Source organism: Anarrhichthys ocellatus, unplaced genomic scaffold (genome assembly GCF_004355925.1).
Source record: "Anarrhichthys ocellatus isolate YVR2014 unplaced genomic scaffold, GSC_Weel_1.0 scaffold2, whole genome shotgun sequence".
NCBI classification, from domain to species: Eukaryota; Metazoa; Chordata; class Actinopteri; order Perciformes; family Anarhichadidae; genus Anarrhichthys; species Anarrhichthys ocellatus.
The window spans coordinates 2,400,956-2,424,187 of record NW_022280032.1 but is presented as its reverse complement, the minus strand read 5'-3'; the positions used below and the strand labels follow the sequence as shown (position 1 = coordinate 2,424,187).

At 43.7% G+C, this 23,232-nt stretch overlaps 1 protein-coding gene across 8 annotated transcripts in view; it reads right to left on the bottom strand.

Annotated features, from left to right (window-relative positions):
* Positions 1-23,232, bottom strand: part of kif21a (kinesin family member 21A) — a 37,404-nt gene that overhangs the window by 9,965 nt on the left and 4,207 nt on the right. For 5 of the 8 annotated variants that reach the window (XM_031858740.1, XM_031858703.1, XM_031858711.1 and 2 more), the window contains exons 2-23: positions 11,885-12,107; positions 10,168-10,350; positions 9,569-9,709; positions 9,174-9,305; positions 8,922-9,092; positions 8,153-8,268; positions 7,498-7,693; positions 7,220-7,409; positions 7,007-7,073; positions 6,586-6,774; positions 6,142-6,222; positions 5,181-5,268; positions 4,975-5,089; positions 3,836-4,024; positions 3,063-3,262; positions 2,555-2,662; positions 2,369-2,437; positions 2,105-2,238; positions 1,610-1,754; positions 978-1,172; positions 711-812; positions 57-222 (exon numbers count right to left, since the gene is read on the bottom strand). In XM_031858740.1, the coding sequence (XP_031714600.1) occupies positions 57-222; positions 711-812; positions 978-1,172; positions 1,610-1,754; positions 2,105-2,238; positions 2,369-2,437; positions 2,555-2,662; positions 3,063-3,262; positions 3,836-4,024; positions 4,975-5,089; positions 5,181-5,268; positions 6,142-6,222; positions 6,586-6,774; positions 7,007-7,073; positions 7,220-7,409; positions 7,498-7,693; positions 8,153-8,268; positions 8,922-9,092; positions 9,174-9,305; positions 9,569-9,709; positions 10,168-10,350; positions 11,885-12,107 (3,200 nt within the window). The remainder of the gene's footprint in view (positions 1-56; positions 223-710; positions 813-977; positions 1,173-1,609; positions 1,755-2,104; positions 2,239-2,368; positions 2,438-2,554; positions 2,663-3,062; positions 3,263-3,835; positions 4,025-4,974; positions 5,090-5,180; positions 5,269-6,141; positions 6,223-6,585; positions 6,775-7,006; positions 7,074-7,219; positions 7,410-7,497; positions 7,694-8,152; positions 8,269-8,921; positions 9,093-9,173; positions 9,306-9,568; positions 9,710-10,167; positions 10,351-11,884; positions 12,108-23,232) is intronic. The other 3 variants (XM_031858726.1, XM_031858755.1, XM_031858745.1) reach the window with 1 other exon arrangement.

Genomic DNA, 23,232 nt, shown 5'->3' with positions numbered 1-23,232 from the left:
GGGGGGGTCTGGTCTGTTTTCAAACTCAACCCGAATAAAACAAACGCCGTCGTCACCTTGCAGCGCGTTCCCCAGCAGCGCGTCCAGCTCCGGGTTGAACTCGGCCTTCTCCTTCAGCATGTGAAAGAGCAGCTGGTTCTGTGTGGCGCTGGTGATCTCCGTCTGCTTCAGCTGGCCCTCCATCACCTTCACCTGGGACTCCTTCTGGGCTGCCTGGAGACCCTGAAGAGGTCAGAACGGAGACATGATCGTACACGTCGAATTTCAGCCACATCGAGCAAGACTGCAGTTAAGAGTTACGCTCGGATTGTTTCACAGTTTACGTCATGCGATGGCTGGGGAGTTCCCAGAATGCATCTGTGCCAATGTGGAACATACTTTTAAAACTGCATGCAAACAAAGGCCTGCTCCAATGTGATTGGTCGATACTACTCCGACTACAAACCAGAAAAATTCTGATTGAAATGTTGTCCTGTTTCCTTCATACGAATGCAGAATCTGTTCATGGAGATTAAATGGTGAATATCAATCTGTAGCTGATTCATTTCGCTGGAGTAAAAATGTTAGAAAAACGCACAAATAAAACCACTTCACCTTCTTCTTTATAATCGAAAATGTACTTTATTGGCATAAATTTAGCAAAATTTGAATATCTATCCGGGACCATGTGTAATAAATGACATCATTATGATGTCAGTCTATGCCGGTACCTTGTTGATGGCCATCGACATGAAGTGATCCAACAGAAAGCGAGCTTCCGTCAGCGTACAGGAACTAACCACAGCAGAAATATCCACCGTGTCACCTTCCTCCTGGAAAAAAAGAAATAGCGTTATTTTATACAACTTCTCTGAAACTCGTGAGGACAAAGAACTCTTTATGTCCCACTTGAGCTGTTCAGATCAAGTCAGTACGCGATGAGATAAAGCTCATTCCCGCTCTCCATCTATTTAACCAGCCAGCAGATCCTCTCTCACCTTGGCTTCCTCCATCTGCATGATGTTGGCCTGACAGTCTGCGATGCTGTCATTGATGTAGTCAATGTTGGCCGTCAAAGCGTCCACTTCCTCGTTAAGAGGAATCGCTGCCTTCTCTGCCTCGGGCCCCTCCCTGAACAGACGGTCCCTCTTCCTGATGACCTTCTCTTTACGCTTGGTCAGCTCCTCTCGTTGCTGGGAACACAAAACACACGCTGACCTCAGATTTCAGTCCATGGAGTTATTGAAATGTTGCAGAAGTGCAGGGAACAGGAAAAAGATACGGTCTTTGGTTCATGTAGTTAATTTGAAAAGATTTTAGCCCAGGTTTTTATTTTTGTTTGCCATCGTGCAATAACAAGATGATGTGGCAGTACTTCAAGCCTCCTCTGAGGTCAGAATCTGACATTTGAATTTTCCCCAAAACAAACAACCCTCAGTTTGGCTGAACAGCATTAATATGAAACAAACAAGCCTCTCACAGAGATCTGCCAGACACCTCTTAAGCGCTCAGGGTGTTACCCTTTTTCTCCGCCTGCCTTTTCCTGCTGATCTCAGGTCTGAAGCTGATAACAGTGTAGTGGATAAATCAAGACACCTCCCAGTACAACAACGTACTGCCGTAGCTTTACCTTGAGGAGGCGGTTCATGTCGGCCTCCATGTTGGAGATGGTCATCCTCTGCATGATGACGTCCGTGATGCGGCGCTCCAGAGACTGCCATTTATTGCGCGCAATTCTGGTGGAGTAAATACCTACTGTGCGCCTGTAGGAAGACCTGCGCGCGCGCACACACACGCGCACACACACACGCACACACACACGCAGTCAATAATGGATTAAACACATTGATGATGTAAATCAGCTCATAAACATGCTCCAGGTGCAGATTTTATGTATTCAAATCCAACATAATAAATGTCTAAACAGCCATGTGCAAAGAGGATTTGACATTCTAGGATGACTTATGATGGTGCAGGTGTTAAGTGCCTCACTTCCATGTGCGGTTATTTATTGCTGCGAGGATAACACCTGGCCTATTTTGGTTTATGAAAAAGCATCTATATTTAGTAGCCTTTCTCACTTGCCTCTCTGGAAACGTGTGCGCGCACACACACAGAGACTCACCGAGTGCCATTGGGAGCAGCGTTGCCGGAGGAGTACAAGCGTCCAGATGGAGTTCTGTGGGTGGAGTCCTGCACCGGCTCCTTCCTGGCGACCTTACCTGAGGTGGGCCTGGCCTGCCTCCTCAGAGCCGTCACCTTACGCACGTGGCAAACAGAAACGTGAGTGAACACTAAGAAGTGTGCGTTCCTGCATCCGTGATGAATCACAAGTGTATCCGCATAGATTATGTAAAAAAGGTGGCAATCCAATTGTGATGCTGCTCACCTCCTCGGTCTTCCTCCTCAGAATGAGCTCCTGCTGCCGTTTCTGAGCCTCCAGTAACTTTAGTTGGTGCTGTAATACAAGGAGAGCGTCAGCCACAGTTAGATGAGGAAAACTGGAACTGTTGGCTCAGATTAAGATGCAAGTTTAAAAAGAAAAAGGATGCAGAGGACTCCCCCCATCGCTGACCTCTTGCTTGCGCTGGTCTTTCTTTAACGACGCTATTTCTCGGTTTCTGCGAGACTCGTTCATCCTGTTCTTCTCCTGCTGCTCCTTCATCTGCTTCATGAGGCGGACCTGGAACAACCACATCCAAATATATGAAACGTTCATACTATACATACACAAATATTGTAAAAGTGAGTCAATATTGTGGAGATGCTGATTTCTTAAATCCTCCCCCTTTCTTCTCCAACGAGTCTGGCCTGCTGTACATTTTCATTTAATTTAAGTCACAGGAAAGATATCCGAGAGTCACACAGCAGAAGAGACATTATTAATTGAGTAAATCATGTGTACATGTCTCTGATGCCACTCAAACTTGATTCCTAAATGCTACATAAACTGTTATTCTAATCATAATAGAAGTATTTCCTTCCAAACAAACTCAACTCTAGAATTAAATCACTATCAGAAAACAGACAGCAGGCAGAGAGACCTCACATTACAGTATTATCACCACTGTAACCAATCGCACCTTTGTCTTCTTCATTTCCCCCACGTCCACCTGGAGCTTCCTCATCTGTTTCTCGTACTGCGATTGGTTCTTCAGCAGGCGGGCGTGCTCCTTTTGCGCCGACTGGAGCTTCTGGAGCTCCTTGTTCATGACGCTCAGCTTCTTCTCGTATTCAGCTTTGATCTTGCGCGACTTGTCGTCCGTGCCGGTTTCGACCGTGTCTGAAAAGCGTGCAACACAAACATCGTGGAAAACCGATCTTCCTGAAACAGACGTTGACAGAATTTATTTGGAAGAGTTTCTTTCGCTGCGTATACAAACATATTTTCAGTAATGGTTTACAGTCAGAAACCTTGATCTTCAGCTGTCAAAGAGTCTCTTTTGTGTGCTTTTTTTTCTTCTTTTTAATAAGATGAGCTGAAAAGTCCTCCATGCTTTTAAAACCTCCATGCAACAATGCTTTGATCAATTAGTGCTGATAAATATAAATGTAACTGTCATCGTCGGAGAGCTTTCACTTTAAAGGATTCTCTGAAGTACATCAGCGTTCTGCAGCGGGGTTTTTTTTTTATTACTGAAGATAAAAACTGAGATCAAACAAGGCTGAGATATAAATTCTTCCAAATGGAAGTAGGACAGGCGAGAACTTAAATTGACTTCGCTTTAAGTCTGAAATAAACTCATCAAAAGGCAGCGACGTTAAAAGCCAATCCCACGTGGTGGCGGGTGTGGATAAAGGATGTACAGTGCATCGGTGCGGTTCTCTTCCCACTCAGCGATACGTGGCGTCTTACTCATGTTTTGAAGGACCCGGTCCCTCTCCAGCTGGGTGTCTCTGATCTTGCACTGCAGCATCATCAGCTTCTGTTCGTACTGCTGCTTGAGCGTGTGCAGACGCCGCTGGCTGTTCTCCAGCTCGTCGATCAGCTTCTGCTTGATGGCGATCTCGCAGGTGATGTTGGCCAGATCGGCTTGGAAGTTCTCTGTTTGGGGAGACACACTGTCGGATCACGTATTCACATTCTCAGCGATGTTACAGTCATGAATCCACAGTATCTATTGATTGACAGCACATTCCTCTTTTAACTTAAAGGAAATGTTTCTCTTTTGTCTAAAAATAACGAAGTCAAAGTATGCTATCAACATAACAGTTAATTCAAAGTGTTTACAACTTTATATTAAGAGCCTTGACTCAAGAGTCAGTGTAGAGCTTTACCGAATAGTTCCAAGCTTCAATCATAACGTTGGAATTTGAATTAAACATTCGAATGCTCTGCAGCTTTTTTTTTGTTTTTTGCATATCTATTCATTTTGTTTAAACCTGATATTTCTGCACAGTTGCAGATTAAGATCAGGCTTCACTAATATAATTACTATTATACTATTTGTAGAAGTAGATACCAGTGGTGGCTGCGTAGGATTGTTTCCGACTGGTGTTTTTAAGTCCAAAAGTCAAAATTTGCTGAAAATAGACGGATGTAATCTTTTCCAGGTTTTTATCTAATGAAATATTCTGCTTCAACCCAAATTTGTTGGAGTTTAGCCTTTCAAAAACAAGATCATCAGTGCAGTAAAAATCACAACAGTTTAGTCTCCTGCTTGCCAAACACAAAGGGAGGCATGCCCCTGTATTAAGGAGGCGGTCTAGCAGCAATCTAACAGCACCATAAATACATTTATATAACCAGTCTAACTCATCACAACATCATAAAATAAAATACGACGACAGACTTTCGAAGCTTCATTTGAAAACCATCGCTCTCTGGTTTTTACTCAGCAGTGTTCTTCAATCTTTAATGCATCGGGGGTGAAATTATAAGTGTTCCGCTCTAAACTCCCAAACACACATGTACAGAGAAACCGGTCCGTCAGTGATGGAACAGCTCCCCCTTGTGGACAATCAGAGGCCTCTCAACGCGAGACGTACTCGTACCTTTTTCATCTGTCTCCGAGTCTGAATCATCTGAACTCTCCTCCACGTCCATCTCCTCTTCATCCTCCTCCTCTTCCTCTTCTCCTTCCTCGTGGTCGCTGCCTTCCTGGACCTCCTGCAGGATGACATGCTATCGTTTTAATATCTGAAGCCACTATTCAATGTATTTCAGTGTAAAGATGAAAACGACAGGCGGTCAATCGTACGATTTCTGCTTCCTCGTGGACTCGCTCCGTAGTTTCCTTCTCTGTGCCCTTCTCCTGCTCGTTGTCAGGAACTTCCTCCTTGTTGGCACTGAAAGGTTCAGACACAGTGGAGAGTCAGAGATGTTATCCTCTGAGACAGAGGTGCACATGGTCCACCTCAAACAAGAGGCATATTTCTAACCAAACATCTGCATTTAATAAAGACCTTGTTTCATTGTATTTTTTAGTTGGCAGGGCAGATGTTTTGTTATTTCGATAACTGTCTTTTTGACAAACAAACTCTTTTATTGACTTCACAACTGTGCAGCAATAAAGCTGGTGACCTTACTGTGACTATGAACAGACAGGATGCTTCTCTGTTTTCATCACCTTGTTTGTGGAAAAGACTGTTTTTTTGCAACAAAAAAAAAAGCAAATAATTGTGAGTTGAGTCCATGAAGCAGATCTGTTGAATAAATATTTAACTGGATAAGCTGACCAAAATGAAAATAAACAAACACAAACACGGGAAAGGGATGAGAGGTATTTAAGGCTCATCAACAGTCTTTCATAAGCGACAAAAGATTGGCTACATATTCTGCCTGCATGCTCAACCTTTCAACTAATCTTTTGGAAGTTATAAACCTTCAATACTAATAATCGGATGAACTAAAGTGTTCTGAGTCTTGATCTTGTGTTGAAAATCTTGAAAACAGACACTTCCTCGGTATTTAAAACCTATGATAAAGTCAGTAACATAAAAAGATGAAAAAGGAAGCAGGGATGCAGCGTGACGGGTCAAAGAATGAGCTGAAGGGTTCACACAGAAGATCCAAAGAGCTCACTATATAGTAAAAATAATAATAATAATATTGAAGGGAAGTGCGCTGATGGTAGCGAGTCTCACTCCAGGTGCAAAATAATGAAAAAGTCAAATAAAACGCTGACTCGGGGGAAGCAGAGGGTGGAAGCTCTGACAAACCTGGCGTCATCAACCTCTTCCACCTCCTCCTCCCTTTCCTCCCTTTCCTCCCTCTCTCGCTCCTCCAACAGGTGCTGGAGTCTTCGGGGGAGGGTGAAGGGTGAAGGGGTCAAAGGAGAGAAGGAAGCGAGAGATGAACGAAGGAAGAGAGAATGGAGGGAAGAAGGATCAGAGGAAGCTTTTATCCCCGTTACAGCGCCCAACAACACAACGCTGATCAACCTGGAGCCTCTCATCAGTCTCTGAAGAGCTCCTGGATTTCTCACCAGGAGTTACTCCTTGCAGTGAAAACATTAAGTGTATCAATATTAATCTACATTACAAACATTAAATGTGTGTGTTATGAATTGCTTCATGTTATATCCGTTTGAGACTTATTCGTCAATCACATACCAGCTGATCCCGGACCTACTTGTGTCTATTTTGGTCTCCGGTATTTGTTACCTTTTCTTTTTCTTCCTCTCTCGTTTCTTCAGTTTCTCCAGGTCTTTCTTGGCGAGCTCGATGATGTCAGACGTCTCCTTCTCGGGGGCCAGCAGCGCCGGCGCTCCGTACAACGACTGACGGTTGGAGGCTCGAGACAGATTCTTCCTCAAGTTCTCGTTCACAGCTTCGCTCTCCAGGAGTTTGGCTCTGATGAAAGAACAATGCACACGTATGACCCAGAGTTTGAAAACGTTCCATGTTTTCTAATTTGTCTGTTATGTGCAACAAATGTTAAAGGAAGAACCCCAAAGCAAATCCCAAACCTTCTTTCACTGTTAAACGTCTCTCCTTTCTTACTTTAAGAGTCCAAAAACACTGAAGAAGTGTGATGCATCTTGGGTTTACAGGGCTAAATATTTCTCCAGTCAGAGTTGTTTACCTGAGCTCTTCAATCTCTTTGATGTAACCCTGAATCATGTTTCCGATTTCTTCAGACGCACCTTCACCTGGAAGAGAATCGAGACACGACGAGTTAAATGGCTTTTCTCACTAAAGGTGCAGATCCGGTGTTCACTATGGCCTCACAGATGAGCAGAATGAAGCCAGAGAGACGAGGATAAAAGAAAGGAAACACAAAGAACAAAGGACCCACCTGCCCTGGCGAGGACCTGGTTGGCCTGGTCACTGAGCAGCTGGGTGAGCCGCGCCCTCTGAGCGTCGATGGTCTCCTGCATGGCTTTCACCCTCACCCTCAGGTTGCTGTTCTCCGTCTGCAGCATGGAGTTCTCGTGGAACATGTCGCTGAAGCTCTCCACGCCGTCCTCCCCCGACAGGCGTTTACCCTGCAGGAGGCGAATCAGAGGTTCAGCTCGTTTTTGACGTGAAATATTCCCCCTCTAGTTACAATTTCTGTTTTTAAACTCCTCTTACTGTCTTGTACTCCATCAGCTCGATCTGCAGACGAGCGATCTCCGTCCTCAGAACGCTGATCTGCTGGCTGGCCTTGTCCTGGTTCACCATCACCTTGTTCTTGATGTTGCGAGCTCGGTTGGCATACTTCAGCGAGTTCAGCGTCTCCATGAAGTCCCGGTCGGACGGGCTTATGCAGGCGATCATCACCGTTTGGCTGAGACAAGAGTTATAAATGTTTGGAAGTACCAGCAATATTATTTTGACTTCAGTGCAACGCTAAAGAATTTAAACTATATTAAAAAGGTCAGAATATTCCTCCCCTTCCTCTCAGATGGATGTAAATAAATAGTTGGCATGCAATGCCGTCAAATATTGAAGATACCTTTTATGCTCCTTTATTCTGCAATTCATTTTTGCATGAACACGTGGCTGTGTATTCTTCCCCTATAGCAGAATGATAATGTGTGGAGCCAGATCTTTCTTTAGCGCTGACACAGTGTCGTGTGCTGGATGAAAGAATATAACCATGACAAGTTGTGGAGTTTAATTCCTATTTGCTTTGATGAAAGAAAGAAGTTTGTTTTTTTTAAACCTTTGACCACTGAGACTTCTCAGGGTCCACATAGACACGGTTGGTACTTGAGGATAAAGGGGACGTCAGCTGACCACCCACCTGTTTCCTCCTAACGAGTCCTGCAGCAGTCGGGTGAGTTTGGAGTCTCTGTAAGGCACATGAGAGGAGCGCTTGCTGCGGTCACCCAGAGCACTGATTACATTCCCCAGAGCGAGCTGCAGCGACACAGAGGAGACACACGTTTCAATGGGATGCAGCAGTTTATTCCATGACTGTTGGTTTCTGTCAATAACTAAAGGAGCTTGTTCGTTAAGTTAAGACTCAAAAGTTATCACTCTGCTTTTCAACTCATTTGGGCCTGAAGGGGATCAGTTGTACGATGTAAACAAGACAAAGATCCACCATCGAACTTCAAACTCTCTCCACCTAGAAAATGCATGTTAAAATACTCCAAGAAAGCAAAAATAGAGGGAGTGACAGGTTCACAGCACATAATATCCTAAAAAATGAATTGAAATACTTAAAATGAGTCCGAAGAACATTCACACTGCAGCTGAAGTTTCATTTATTCTTTCATTGCTGCACTCAACATATCTAAATGCATTGTTATTGATATTGTTGTGCATGTTAAATAGGAGAGATAATGTTAAAGATGTTGTATGTAGGAAATCATGCCACTAATGATAACATGATGGTCTGTGTGTTTGTCCTTCCTCTGTGCAGTATTTCTCTTGTTGCGTAGGTGATGAATGGTGAGATTCAGCCACTAGATGGCAGTCACACTCTAGTATCTCAGCAGTTTCTCTGCATCACTGAGTGACTTTACAAATCCTGCTGGAGTGATGCAGAGGAGGGAGAAGCAGCTCACCAGTCCACAGTTGATGGAGATGCCCTCTTTGGCTCGATCGCCCGTCGCTCCGGTTCTCTTCAGCCTCTCGGATCCGGCAAGATCCACAAAGTGAAACTTGGCTGTCAGCGTCTCGTACTCGTCTATCTCGGAGTTTCCGTTGGACACTCTGTTGTCACTCTCACCTTCTTGCTGAGTGACAAACAAACACAGTTAAATACGGCAGCAGCAAGTCCTGTCAAACGTTCGAATGATGCCGGAGACCGTACGAACATTGTCGGAGGCACAGATGCGAACTTGGCACAGGTGGATGGTGAAGATGGCGTGGGATCGAGAGCTCTGGACGTTCATCTGAGTGCTGGCTGTGGTGCGAGACAGAGCCCCGAGCTTCAGGCACTGCATCATCTGACCGGGCCGAGAGAAGAGCGTTAAATATTAGCAAGCAAACCCACTTTGATACAGCTGTGGGAAAAACAACAACAACAACAACAACAACAACAAACACTCTCTGGCAGTTATAAAAGTAAACACCAGAGAAGGAATGAATATTAAATGAGTAATAAGGCTGAGCTGCATTGATAAACCCTTGTTTTAGTCATTAATAATGGGGCTGTTACAATGAGCCAGATGTTTGTCTCTCTCACACACACACACACACACACAGTTACCTCGGCCTCGGAGGACACGGTCCGCGTGGTCACTCCCACTGTGTAGATTCCCCCGGTGGCGTCCTCGTGGATCTTGATGTGAGATTTCTGCTTCGTGTCTCGTGTGGAGTCAAACAGGTCCAGAACTTCCTCATTATAAAGCTACAGGAAACCGAAACACACACACACACACAAAAAACTTATTTTAACCTGACAGATACATCACTTTAAATCAACATCAGAACATCCGAAGGTTTCAAATTCAGAATTTCTTGGACCTTCTTAATATCTTCTCCATCACCAGAGGAAAATCCGCCCCTGTTGACTAACATGTTTAGAGTAGTGCTACAAAAAAGTGTTTGTCCGAGAGCTTATATTTAGTCAAGGCAAATAAATCTAGCTAGTTTAAGATAAACCCCCCACAACACCTCCTGACCCCCAGATGACAGCTGCTGCAGTTCAATCGTCAGTGTGGATCTCTTGAAACGACGGAGCACTGGTGTCAAAGCCGGTTAGACGAGCAGTGTCAACAATAAGAGCCTGACCCCCGACATCTCTGTAAAGCTGCTAGTGAGAGAAAGATTACTTCTTGTTGGTTTTATTTATTTACGGTCGTGTACCTCGAGGAACTGGGCGTTGATCTTGAACTCGGGGGCGGGGAGTCCCTGCTCCTGGGCGGCCTGTTGGCGCTGCTCGATGCCCCTGTAGAGGTGGTGCACGGCGCGCGGGATGATACCCAACTCCTCTTCCACGAAGTTCACGTCGAAGCCCGTCCCCATGGTGTACGTCTTCCCTGAACCCGTCTGGGGCGGCAAGAGAAGAAAACGACGTCATACAAGAGAACAAAGAAATATTCAGATTATTTTACTTTCATCCCAAGAAGGGCGGTTCATCCGGCAGGAAGCATGTCAGAGGCAACAGATGCTGGTTAGTGAAGTGTATGACTGTGCCTTTGACTTAAAGACACTTCAGTCTGTTTACTGGTCTTACATCATGAACAGACTGGTCACTTTCTAGCAGTGGTTTTAATATTTAATCTATTTTGTTTGGCTTGTTTTTATTTTACAGTTTGTCGTAGAAATAAACAATGAAACTTAACAACCTACTACAATGATACAATTTTACAACAAAAATACATTTTGTAGAGCTGTCCAAGACCGAATTCATTATGTTGACTAACACGATACGATTTAGTTAAATAATGAATTATTCGATTTAAACTACAGCTCATAAAATCACACAGAACCACCTATTTACTGTAAATCTCGTGCTTACCAGAGATGTGTTCATAAATGTCTTTAAAGTAAAGTAAGTCATTCAGCATTAAAAATCTAATCGGCTGAGAATTCTTAGTCGACTGAGACCAATAAAACAGTAATCTGTTTTATTGGTCTCGGTGATTAATCTAATCTAAAGGGGGGGGGCTGCACTATAATCTCATCTTGATGTTTGCGATTTCTATTTGATTTCAAGCTACTAAAACAAAAGTATGTGGACACATGAACATCACACCCAATTGTTGACATGTGATTTGATAACCATAAATCTGCTGCTGTGACGTCCTCCACTCTTTCCACCAGATGTTGGAACCTGGACGGCTCACAGTCGGCCTTCCAGTTCATCCCAAATGTGTCGGGTGAGGTTGATGTTTAGGGCTCTGAGCATCTCTGACATCAGCTCATTGTGTGGAACTGGGGTTTATACATAAAGTGTTTCCAGTCAAGAAAAAAAGGTGACTTGACGTCTGTCTCTTTGTTCATGAAGGATGTCGTCTCAATCTGCTCATTTTAATCCATTGTTTGAAGAGCAAAGGAAAAGTGCAATGTTTTTAATGTATTCTTCATGTTTATTTCATACCAAAGCCCCTTTGAGAGGACAGATATTTAGCTTTCTACTCTCGCTGTCGTCCGTTTATATCTGAAACCCAAACCGGGGCGACCGAGTTGTTGTGACGCGACCGAGTGGGTCGCTCTAAATCTAGATGAGTCCCTCTAAAGCCACAGAGGCAAACGGGACTGATCCAGGACAGACGGTGCACACGGTACGCTTCAGAAGTAGGCCAGCGGTGACACAAGCAGTTACTGGGGAGATATGGGTTAATATGGACACATATTAAAGATGCATGGCTCTCTAAAAGTGTGTGTGTGTGTGCGCTTCACTGGGTGAGGTGCTTTGAGGCCCTAACTTGCATATGTTAATAAGTGCATTTCCCTAAATGTCCAATTCCTTTATAACTATGGCTGGATAAACAAGGCCTCCTTCCACCCGAACATCAAGTCTCTCCACACACACACACGATTCAGCCCTGCAGCTGTGACAGCGAGGACAGACACTCGCCTGTCCGTATGCAAAAACGGTGGCGTTGTAGCCCTCGAAGCAGCCCTCGATTAGCTTCTCCGTGCAGCTGGAGTAGATGGCCTCCTGCTGGGAGTCCATGTCGAACATGTAGTCGTAGGTGAAGGACTTGTCTTTCCCCAGGATCACCTGAGGCTCCCCGGGCATCACGTATGTACAGATATGACATCCCTCTATCTTCTCCCTGGCCAGCTGAGGACGAATCCTACAGAAAATAAACAAAGTCAGAGAGATGAGAGCCTGGAAGGAGGCTGTGGGGATCAAACCTGTGAACAATCTTTCACAACGCGATCATGGAGCCGCTTCGCTTTAAACCGGAGACAGAGCTGGTTCACACATGGTAATTACCGCGCTGCATTGGTGTAATTGTTGACAACCACATGAAATAAACCCCCCGTTGAGATGGAAATACTGAAACTGGTATTTGGAAGTCCATGTTCTTTTTCTCCATCCTAAATCATGGGAACATACTGAACTAATTTTTTGTAATTGCAAACATTTTCATCTGCTCCAGATGTGTGGTTTTTGTACAAGATGACAGCAGGGTCAACATCCTAATCTGACCCAATACTTTGTCCTATAAAACCTGCCAGCTGGGTCAATATGTACTAAAGCAGTGAGTCTGTCTGTCTGTCTGTCAAAGCTGAAATGCTGAGTGACTGAACTCTGGCAGGGATTAACTGGTTTAATGTGTGTGAGAGTGAGTGAGTGAGTGAGTGAGTGGCAGTGAAAGTGAGCATTTCATTATTTGGTGAAAGAAAGATGGTGTAACAAACAAAACAAACACACACACACACAAAAGAATCACCACAAAATGATCCCGTCTTGACCGTGTAAGAAAAGGATTTTGAGACATACAGGTTGAAAATAACCTTCCAAAATTTGGTACAATTCAAAATAAGACTGACAGCTTATAAAGTTGTGTTAATTTGAAATAGACTATTTCTTTTGCACATGGGGGAGACGCTCAGTGTTCTTACACTCAAAGACATTTATTGAATCAGTACATCAAATCATGTCTCGTCCCCTGCAGGCGTTCCTCGGAGTGAGAGCTGGTTGCAGATGATGAGAAGCTGAGAACTCATTTTCTAGAAAGGTCTGTCGGGACCGAAGCGTTAGTTTGATGTGCCGACTCAATAAAGAGCGGTGTGCAGGAATCTACTCCTGAGCAAAGACACAGAGCTGCTCTACTTTTAACCTCACGCTTCACTAAACATAAAACTGTAATGTCGGTTATCAATCCTGAACCTCAATCACTACAACTCAACAACCTTTAGGTTTTGGAAAAACATCGTAGTTAGGTTTAAAATGACTACGTACAGTTAGGTTCAGGTAACAAAACGAAGGTAAGCAACACAACCAGCTGAACCAACCAAAAGATGCAACCTGTCCCCCATAAGTGCTCTTTTTGGATATTAAATACTACTGTACTTGCTCCGACTGTTGCTTAGTCACGTGGATGCATTTACTTTGTGTGACCGCCACGAAAAAAGATCAGAATTGACTTTCCATTGGCATCATTTTCATCCTGAGCGACGCGGAAAAAAGAATACGATTCGAACAAACTCTCGTCGCGGGTTCAGCTCACTGGAAGAGAAAGCACCTGACAGCGGGCCCGGTTCGGTCCTGTGTGGATAAGGGCCTCATTGTGCCTCTGAGTTCAGGGGGGGGGAGAGACAATGCAGTGAGGGGAGCACAGAGCGGCCATTGTGTGTCCGTCTGTGGGACACTGGATCCCGACGCTGACACCGACGCCTCGGCAGCGGGATTACACGGCTGGACGGAGGCGAGGGAGGAGAGGTAACGTCCGCAAACTGATCTTTGTTCTTCCTCCGGCTGCTTTTGGTGCACAGTCCTTCCTTCATTTTCAGGCTGACACTTGACCCAGGGATGAAGCAGGGATGTCCCAATCGTCTCTTTTCTTAATTATTCATGATGATAATCTGGTTATTGACACAACAGGGTTTCCCACTGAAACAAAGACCAACTCTGCTAACATGAAAATAAATACACTTTTAATAAGAGATAAAACATCAACTTTCAAGCGTCATTTAAGCAGCAACTTTCATATATTCAATTCTATGGCTCTTTACTCTGATCACTGATGTTTCATCTCTGCTAAATGTCATTCAGACCTTTCTGTGGCTCTTAAGTGTGCTCAGTACAACCAACCAGCCTTCAGCTGTTTGGATCATGTGATACTCAAGCGTCACACATCCTCAGAAAAAAAACAAAGACACAAACGTGCTCTTTAATCCGTCTCGTGTTCTATTGTTGTAATTCACAATAAACGTGAAACGTGAGGAAATCAATTAGCTTTCGTGACAAATTCACCGTGCTCAGCTAATTACATGTTTCTGTGGATTGTCAGAATGTTTTAGAAATCTAATCCTTTCCAGTAACCACTGGGGGGGGGGGGGTTACTGTTTCAGACAGTTTAGCTCACTAATTGGGTGTGTAATGCTGTTTCTCTGCCACAGTGCTTTCACACATGGGAATCTGATGGCATTTCCCAAATGTACTCTTTTCATGTGCATGTAAACAATGAGACTTCTTGTTGTACCTTCAGGATTCTGGTTCTCATCAAAGCAAACACATCAATATTAGTTACAAATTGTAGCAGTTTGCAGGATACAATGTATCACAATGTATTTACAATGACATCTGAGGCTCCGTTTGGGTTCTGGTCCGTCTATAAACATGATTTAAAACACAGAAGTTACAGATGCTTTGCTTTATTTCTGCTTTTCTAAAACTCACAGCTCGTCTCTGAGCTGCTGCCGTTCAGCTGTGAACACCGGAGCACGTCTAAACCTGTCAACAACACACCGCCGTCAAACATCTTCCTCACTGCACCAATAAATCATTAAGAGCATCGCACATCACTGAGAGGGAGTAAAGCGAGAGAGTGAGCGAGAGAGAAAGAGAGAGAGAGAGAGAGAGAGAGAGAAAGAGCGAGAGAGAGAGAGACAGATTTCTGAGAAAATAAAGCCGTAGTTGTTCAGGTTGGACAGAGAGAGAAAGAGAACCTGGCTCCTGCTGAAGATGAGGGAGAAACCTTTGCTCATGCACACTCAGCCAAAAAAAAACAAACAAAAAAAAAAAAAAAACCACGCACACAAGAGCTGAAGCTTCACTCCCAGCGGTGGAGGTTTGCTGAGAGCAGCAGAGTGGCTGTTTGGGGATGATGTCACCTGCCACGGTGACATCATCACCTGCCCGCTCAGCTTTAGGCATGACGTCTCACTGTCCTTCACAGGAGGTGAGACAGGCAGGTCTGTGTGAGGGGCAGCGAGACAGAACAAGAGAAGAAGTTTATTTTTTGGTTTATTTGAACGGGACAGTGCACATTAATAAAAACATTTCTGCAAATGTGCCAGAGTTAGCCAAAAGGCTATTTTTCATCTGTAGTCCCAAAGTGTGCGTCTCTTTGTCTCACACTCGGCTCGCTGCCAGACGCTGAAGGTCGGCTTCTACGAGCCTCCTTGTGAAGGTAAAGAGAGGCAGTGGGGGTGCGGTAGCTCTGTCACATGTTTACCTTTCACGCACTGCAGGACATTTGTTTTTAACAAGACATCGTGTGACAGAAGGGTGAGGTTTCCCTTTTCAGCTTACGACGTGATTCACAACTGGAAAGGCGAGTTCTTAATTACAGAAGCATGTACTTAATTATCTTTGCAGTCATTTGTCTTAATCTCCCCGTCAATCACTGTCCTAGAGAAGGTCTTCAAGGCCTAAGGTGAGACAGTGAAGTATTTAAGTAAGAAAATAATACTAAACTCAGGTGTGTAAGGCTCACTGTATAAAACAGGTTAGTCACGTTTTGCTCAAAATTGCTTTCTGAAGCAAAGGTTTGCCAAATACTTCACCTTTAAAAAGTTATCTTTAAAAACAAGCCCCAATTCCAGCATGTAGGTAATAATGATCCTTTTTAAATTCACAAAAAACATTTCCCAGGTCTTATTTCCAAGAGTAAGGTCAGAAGCTGCTTCTTTAAACACTTCTTCCTAATTTATAATTCATACAAGTATGGCAGACCCTTCCATACAGGTCTGGATATCACAATCTTTTATCTCATTAATCTTAAACATTCCTACTGCACTTTAACACAACACAAACTAATGAGGTATGGTTACAGTCATAGTTTAACTGCACCATGTTATAATAGACTGTACTTCATACAAAGACCCTGCAGTGGTTGCATGTTAAACCGCTGCAGTGAGAGGATTAGAGCTCTGTACGTATGAGCAGGTTTAGAGAGACTTAACACTGAGGGAGCTGGAACCATATCTGGACTTCACAGAACCGTGACAGACTTACAGCATGTGAGGCGCCTCACTGTGCAGAAGCACTACATTATCATGCAAAGGTGGATAATAATATGGAGTCACTTTGATCACCACTCTGCAGTTTAGGCTACAACCTCAAATACTCAGAATCTCTGTGGCTTTTGGTGGAGGCTGCCTTGCAGTACAATGAGAAGGTTACATTTTTAGTGTCAGAAACCCGGCTAGAGGTGGTCAGTTTGGGCCAGACAGGACCACCTACAGCTCCAGACAAAGAGCTCAGAGCACCGGCGTCGACTGTAAACTGAACACCGCAGACGAGCTGCAAAAAGAAACCACAAGCACATGCAATCTGTGCCGCAGTCCGAAAATAAAACCCATCAGTCACCGATAAAAGCTTTAACTTCATATCTGTGATTTAATATTTCCTTATAATGGACCAATGTGTCTGTGAGGCACAGAGACGCTCTGCGTGACATATGGGGACCGGTAATGGAAGCGGAGAATTAAAGTCATAATCCGATCCCGGCGGGGTATAAAGCCGGCCCGGAGGAGGATGCCAGGAGGAGGCGGGGCCTCGGAGAGAGACGGACAGGCTCAGCATCCTGTCGCCTGTCAGAGACGTGAGGATAACTCACCGACGACCCAACGTCTCCTTCTCCGAGCCTCTCCGTCCTCGTCTCCTTCTCCGAGCCTCTCCGTCCTCGTCTCCTTCTCCCAGCCTCTCCGTCCTCGTGACTTGAAGCTCAAGCGCCAAAGAGGGTTCATCATATAATTATTCTTTACCCAGAGGGATCATTTCACCTCTTTTCAAGTGTAACCACTTAGCCAGGCTGGTTGTACACTCTGTTAATTGCAATAAGCTGGCCAAGTCAGTCTGGGTTTAAAAAAATGTAACATTTAGAGAATTTGAAATATGTATTAGCCTTAAAGCGGAGTAAAGAGCCTTGGGTCAAGTGCAAAGATTGTCTGTGCTGTGTGAAATAAAGTATTTAAATAGTATAGAAAACAGCTATTTCTATGCTAGAAATAAGGCATTTCTTTATGGAAGCTGACAAATATGTAGATTTTTAGCCCAAAATGAGTTGTGAAAGTATTTGTACAACATACAAAACCCTCAATCACAACCCCGTCTCCTTTGAAACACGTGGTTAACTTTGTAGATGGAAACAGAATATCGGTCAAATAAATCCTTGAGTGCAAAACTGCAGTATTTCTCAATGTGTTTATCCTGCAAGTACAAACGGTATCAACTCAGCTTTGAGAGGAAAATGGAGCGTCATATGGAAGACATGAATGTTGACTTGTAAAGTGTTTATTTAAGATTTGACTTGCTGTCAAGGACCTGAGACACAAAACAAACTCCAACACGCACGACATATTTGGCTCTTATACAGTCTCTTACCCAACACTAAAACATGTTTTTATTCATCACTGTATGATTCAAACAAGGTATTATTTTGCTTCCAATACCATATTAGTGCCAGGATCCAAAAAATGTCCATGAAGTGTTACGATGTTATTTAATAAGCAAAGCGGTGACCACAGCTCTCTTCAGCTCAGTCATATATATTTGTTTTAATCTCCATAGACAGTAACTACAGAGAACAAATTCATCACATATTTGCACATGAGGCCAGAGCTTGCATAAACACGACGCCTGCCCAGGCCTGTGTTTGATGATCTGCACAGCGCTGCCCTGCTGCTGCTGACATGATGCTTATTGGTTCATCTTGCTCTGATAAAGCGCTGGATGTGCTTAAATATCCAACTGATCCTGGAGCTCGGGAGCCTTTTTGGAAAATGTGAAAACGAGGCCGCGCCAAGTCGCTGTTGCACACCGATAGCGGCTTTACTGCTTCCTGCGAGTCAAAGGTCAGGGAGCAGGCCGGCCCATCATTACTAGGGGCCGGGCAGAGGAGAGGAAGGTTAGGAAACAGGAGGTGAGGGATCATCTGTAGCTGTCCACATGGAGAGGGAAAACTGGAGGAGGAGGAGGGGGGGGGCCTTTTAGTGGCATTTTTTTCAAAACATCTTTTGGTGGTCATGTCTAATTCTGGATTATAGGTAATGCCAAAAAAACTACTTCTGTTTATTCCGGTTCACTGTGCTGAATCTTAAAATACTGAGGAGGAAATAGGAACGACAGCTGATTAAAATGTCAGCGCAACCATAATTTAATGTGTGATTATACCTGTTTTGGTCAGAAACATAATTAAAAGGTTTATTTCTTTTATTTACAAAATACTGGCTGTCAAACTACAAATGAGCCAAAATTTAAATTAAAGTTTGTCACTTGCAACTTCACACACAATCACGTGAAATCACACTGTTGCTCTGCAGTTTGCTTATAAGAGACCCACAATCCCCTCAGTGCTTTCCTCCGCCTATTCACACCCGCCACAACAAATCTGACTGAAGCGTAAAATGTCCCAGAGTTCATTGCAAACCACACCTCAGAAAAGACTTTTCCCTTTCAGTCATCACATTACTGAACACAGACGGTGCAGCATCGATGGTTTAAAGGCTCTTTTTGTAGACCGGTTGATGCTCTTTATTTGTGGACACATCAGTGTGCTGTTAATGATGCATCCTTTTCAGGAGTGGAAACACACACGTTGAAACAAATATGAAAGGTGTTTAATTAAATTTGGCTCCTCTGAGAGAGAGCGAGAGCGAGAGCGAGCGATAGAGAGAGAGAGATAGAGAGATAGAGATATATATGAATGAATGACACTGCAGTTTGGGTTGCATGTGTGGACTTTGCAGAGTCAGTTGTGGACTGCAGTGTCATTCAACCATGTGATGTTGACACAGGAGTCCCCTCTCTGTGTCAACCACAGGACACAAAAACTATAGCCCTGTGTGTGTGCAGGACACGTCAGCCAGCCGCCGTCTGCAGCTTTCAAGGCAGCCAGAGAGCAGATAACAGGTTATGTAAACACATCAGTGGAGGTCGAGCGGAAGTCGGTCGGCTCCACGCGGTTCACCGTTTGCTTCTCCGTCAGATGAACAGCTGTTATTTCCTCTCCGTTATTTGCTGGTCGGTGGCCAATCGACACTAAAACGTTTAATAAAAGCACCACCCACGCCGAGCGCTTACACCTGCAGCTAAATTCAAATCCTAAACACCTCATGAATATGCAGATGCAGACAGCTGTTACATGCTGTCAGCAGGTGGTGAGGCGGGTCATTTGCATACAGCGCTCTACAGCACGGTTTAATCCACGCCTGTATTGTAGGTGCGAGACAGGAAGCTGTCTCACAACCTCGCTGTGCATAAAGGTGTGAGCAGTGTGAGTAGCGTGTGAACATGCATCACATCTATTTTATTACATTTCAACAAAGTGCCAATGTGGCTAATTTCTCCAAGTTTCACCAAAAATTGAGCCATTGGTATGAATCGAAGATTAGCACTGAAATAATTTAATGAAAAAGTCATCCATAACAAATGTGTAAATTGAGGAATCATTTAAAATCGAATGCAGAGTATTTGTTGTTTCCAGTTTCTTTACTTTTCTTTGTTTCACATCGTGGTTAATTGAATATCTTTGGGGTTCGACTGTTAATTGGACAGTGAGTAGAGCCGGTATATCTTCACATCCAACTGTGAATTAAGGGTTTTATTTTAACCAAACCAGAGTTGGTGAATGTTGGAAAGACTGGTGAGTTTTATTGTTTGTTTCTGTCGCGTTTGAGTCAACTGTGTCTATCTCCCAACTGAAGCAAGGTTGGGAACACAATGCCTGCCCGAATAGATCGGCCGGTTATTAAACATATCACTCAACTCTAATACAACCTCCATTAGGCCAATTGTTGATAAACTGGCTTAAGGATGCATCATCTCAATCAGGCCAGATATCACCTCTAATATCACATTTAATGCTCCGTCTCCGTTCGCTGCAGCCTCCTCACATAAATAACAAGGTGGCAGCTCACTATGCAAACAGAGCTATTCCTGACGTTCTGCTGGCAGTTTGATGATGGAAGTTAAGTTACATCCACATCCTATTTGTGACACCGGATCCACATTTAGACCCTCGGTCGTTTTCAGCCGAGCCCCTTAACTGGAGAGATCTGTATGGGGAGAACGCCGAGTTGTGTTGGAGTGAAAACCGGAGGAAGAATAATGACAACGAAAAAGTTGAGCATGAGGAAGACAAAAGGCAGCAGTGCAGAGAACAACATATTTGCATGGGTGTGGTGTACACGGAAGCTTCTCTATAATTACATCCAATTTATTCCTGCAATGACCAGCTCGTTTCCTAAGTAGTCCACTCTGTGACGGGGGAGGAGAGGGAATCCATTCCTTGTCATGAACGTGTCCACATGTGGTGCGTGCGGGTCTGCATCGCTGCAGATGCGTCTGGCAGAAATGCGCCGACTCCTTAAGAGGCTGCGATATAGATAACTGAGGTCTCGCTGCTCACGCTGCGGCCGGTCGACGGTCTATTTTTGGGCCAAGATGAGTTTAAGTGTAGGCTATGCTTAGCGTCCGCTTGGAATGGAAAAGCCCGCTGTCTAGAAAAGAGGGTCATGGCGGCCAAACACTGGAAATGTATCTGGGTTTCACTCAAATTACCGCATCACAGTGTGACAAAAGCCAGTTACTGAAAATAATTTGAATATGTGATCATTGAGTCGTGCAGCAGGGACTCTGTACTAAAAGTATGTAGTCTTACTTCCTTGTCGGGCTACAAGTAATGATTCATTTCCTTATTAAAAGTTTCCCCACAAGACGTCTTCAAACTAGTTTGTTTGTCTAACAGTCTTAACGCCAAATGGTCTTCAATTTAAAAATATTTAAAACAGAAACAAGTGGCAAAGCGTCACATTTGTGAAGCTGGAGCCAGAAAACACTCAAGAATCTTTAATTGCCAACTTATTCTGATGATTGACAAATCACTTTACTATACAGTTAATCATTTACCTCATTGCATCAAGTAGAAATGATAGATATTCACTGGTACCAGCTTCTCAAATGGGAACATGTGCTGCCTTTTGTTTTTGTATCATTGTAAATTGAACATCTTTACGTTTGACTGTTGTAAAAGGACACGCGCCTCCATTTCATAATAAACAAGGACTGTATGTTTAGTTAACTGCTGAAGTCCATAAGCATATCAGCTGAAGGCTTGATTACAGGATGAAGAGAGCACCTGTAATATCAATACAATGACATTTTAATGTCCGTCAGTCTGAGTGCACTCTTTATAGTGCCATAAAAACAAAGTGATGTACGGTCAGTTTATCTTTCGCTTTAATGAGCCGAGTCTATTCAGAGCTCCAGCTCCTTCAACTAGTGCTGCAGGCAAAGTAGGTGTTATTCATAGCTTCCGTCTGAGTAACTTGGCTAACACGTTAACACTTTGGCTAACACGGGAGATGTGGACCGCCTCTCTCCTGACTTGAAAGACAAGCAGCATGTGGAGTAGTACGGCTCCATGCGAGCTCCACCTCGGGCTGTTTCTCCAACAAAAGAATGTGGATCGCAGCACGAGGATGCAGACAACACAAGTCACGGACAAAGAATAAGCCAGACTCCAGAGGAAAATCCATAATTATTGAATATAGTCACGTTACACCCGAAGCAGCATTTTCCATGATGAATCTCATTATGCAGTTTGGACTGGTGACTTTTAACCGTAGAACAGTAAAATGTTTAGAAGAACTGTATCATTCTGTCTCCACGCTTTGAGGAATCTCTTTTTACCACCTGCAGTTTAGGGCTGCAAGTTTATGTTCATTATCAATTCATCCAGGGCTCCAGACTGCAACCATGTCAGGCTGCTCTCATCCACCATTCACAGCAATAAAAAAAAAAAAAAAAAAAAAAAAAAAAAAAAGAATGCGTCGCAATTCATAGAAATGCCACGAACCTGCCAAATCATAGGAAAACGAGCAAAACATAAGGAGCAACTTCTCGTAGGATATCATACGAAAAGTTGCACAAGGACACGTTGACCATTTAGTTGCCGCTTGCAACCACTTTAGGAGACAGTGCTCCTAAATTTTAGAACTCGGAGAACCAGTGCGACTTGCAGACATGCCCCCAGTTGTTTCTTTAAGTCATCATCGTATATCATGGGATGGTGGGAGTCAGTGTGTGTGTGTGTGTGTGTGTGTGTCCTGTCACCTGGGTGTGGGTTTGCAGTGACGCCAATTGCATTAATTAGTACTTGCAAAGTAGTGAGAGAGCACAGGAACCACAATGAATATCCATTCATTAATAGGCTACCAATTGACAGTTTGATCAGTTATTATAGCAGCTTTATAGAAGAAGCCTATAAGACTTGAGCCGACTATGAATTATTTGATGTCTATGTTTGAAGAAAGCACTATTTCTCTTTAAGCAGAACTTCACTTTATAACTGTTCCTTTAAAATAAAGCGCATTGTTATTTCAATCGCTCTGTAAATTGTCAGAAAACTGCTTGCTTTGCCTCATCTACAGAGACTCCATTTAAATATCGCACAGGACAAAGAAAAGCAGCAAATCCTCACATTTGAGAAGCTGAAACTCAGTAATGTTCTGGATTTGTGTCTTGAAGAACAACTTCAACTATTAATTGATTATCAAAAGCATTTCTGATTAATTTAGGTTTCATCTGGTTCCATCATCATTCCACTTCCAAAACCATCACAGCGCGTTCAATACATATTTACCTGCAAATTTACAATTTACTGTAATACAGAAAATGTGTTTTTTGGAAATATCGTCATATTCAGCAATTCTGGGATGGACCCCTCTGAGTTCTATGCAGTAATATACTGTACGTATATCATTCAGCTCAGACTGAATGAGGCTTTATGAAACACTTACTGTGTGTATCGTGTTTCATATGAACCGGCAGAATACACATTGCCTTCTTTTTACCATCAGCAGGTGTTTAAAGCTTAAAGAAGTAGAACTGTAACACAACACAAGGGTGTGAATTCTACACTGGACTTATAGTTACAACAATGTGAGGAACAGCTAGACACCATCACACACACACACACACACACACACACACACACACACACACACACACACACACACACA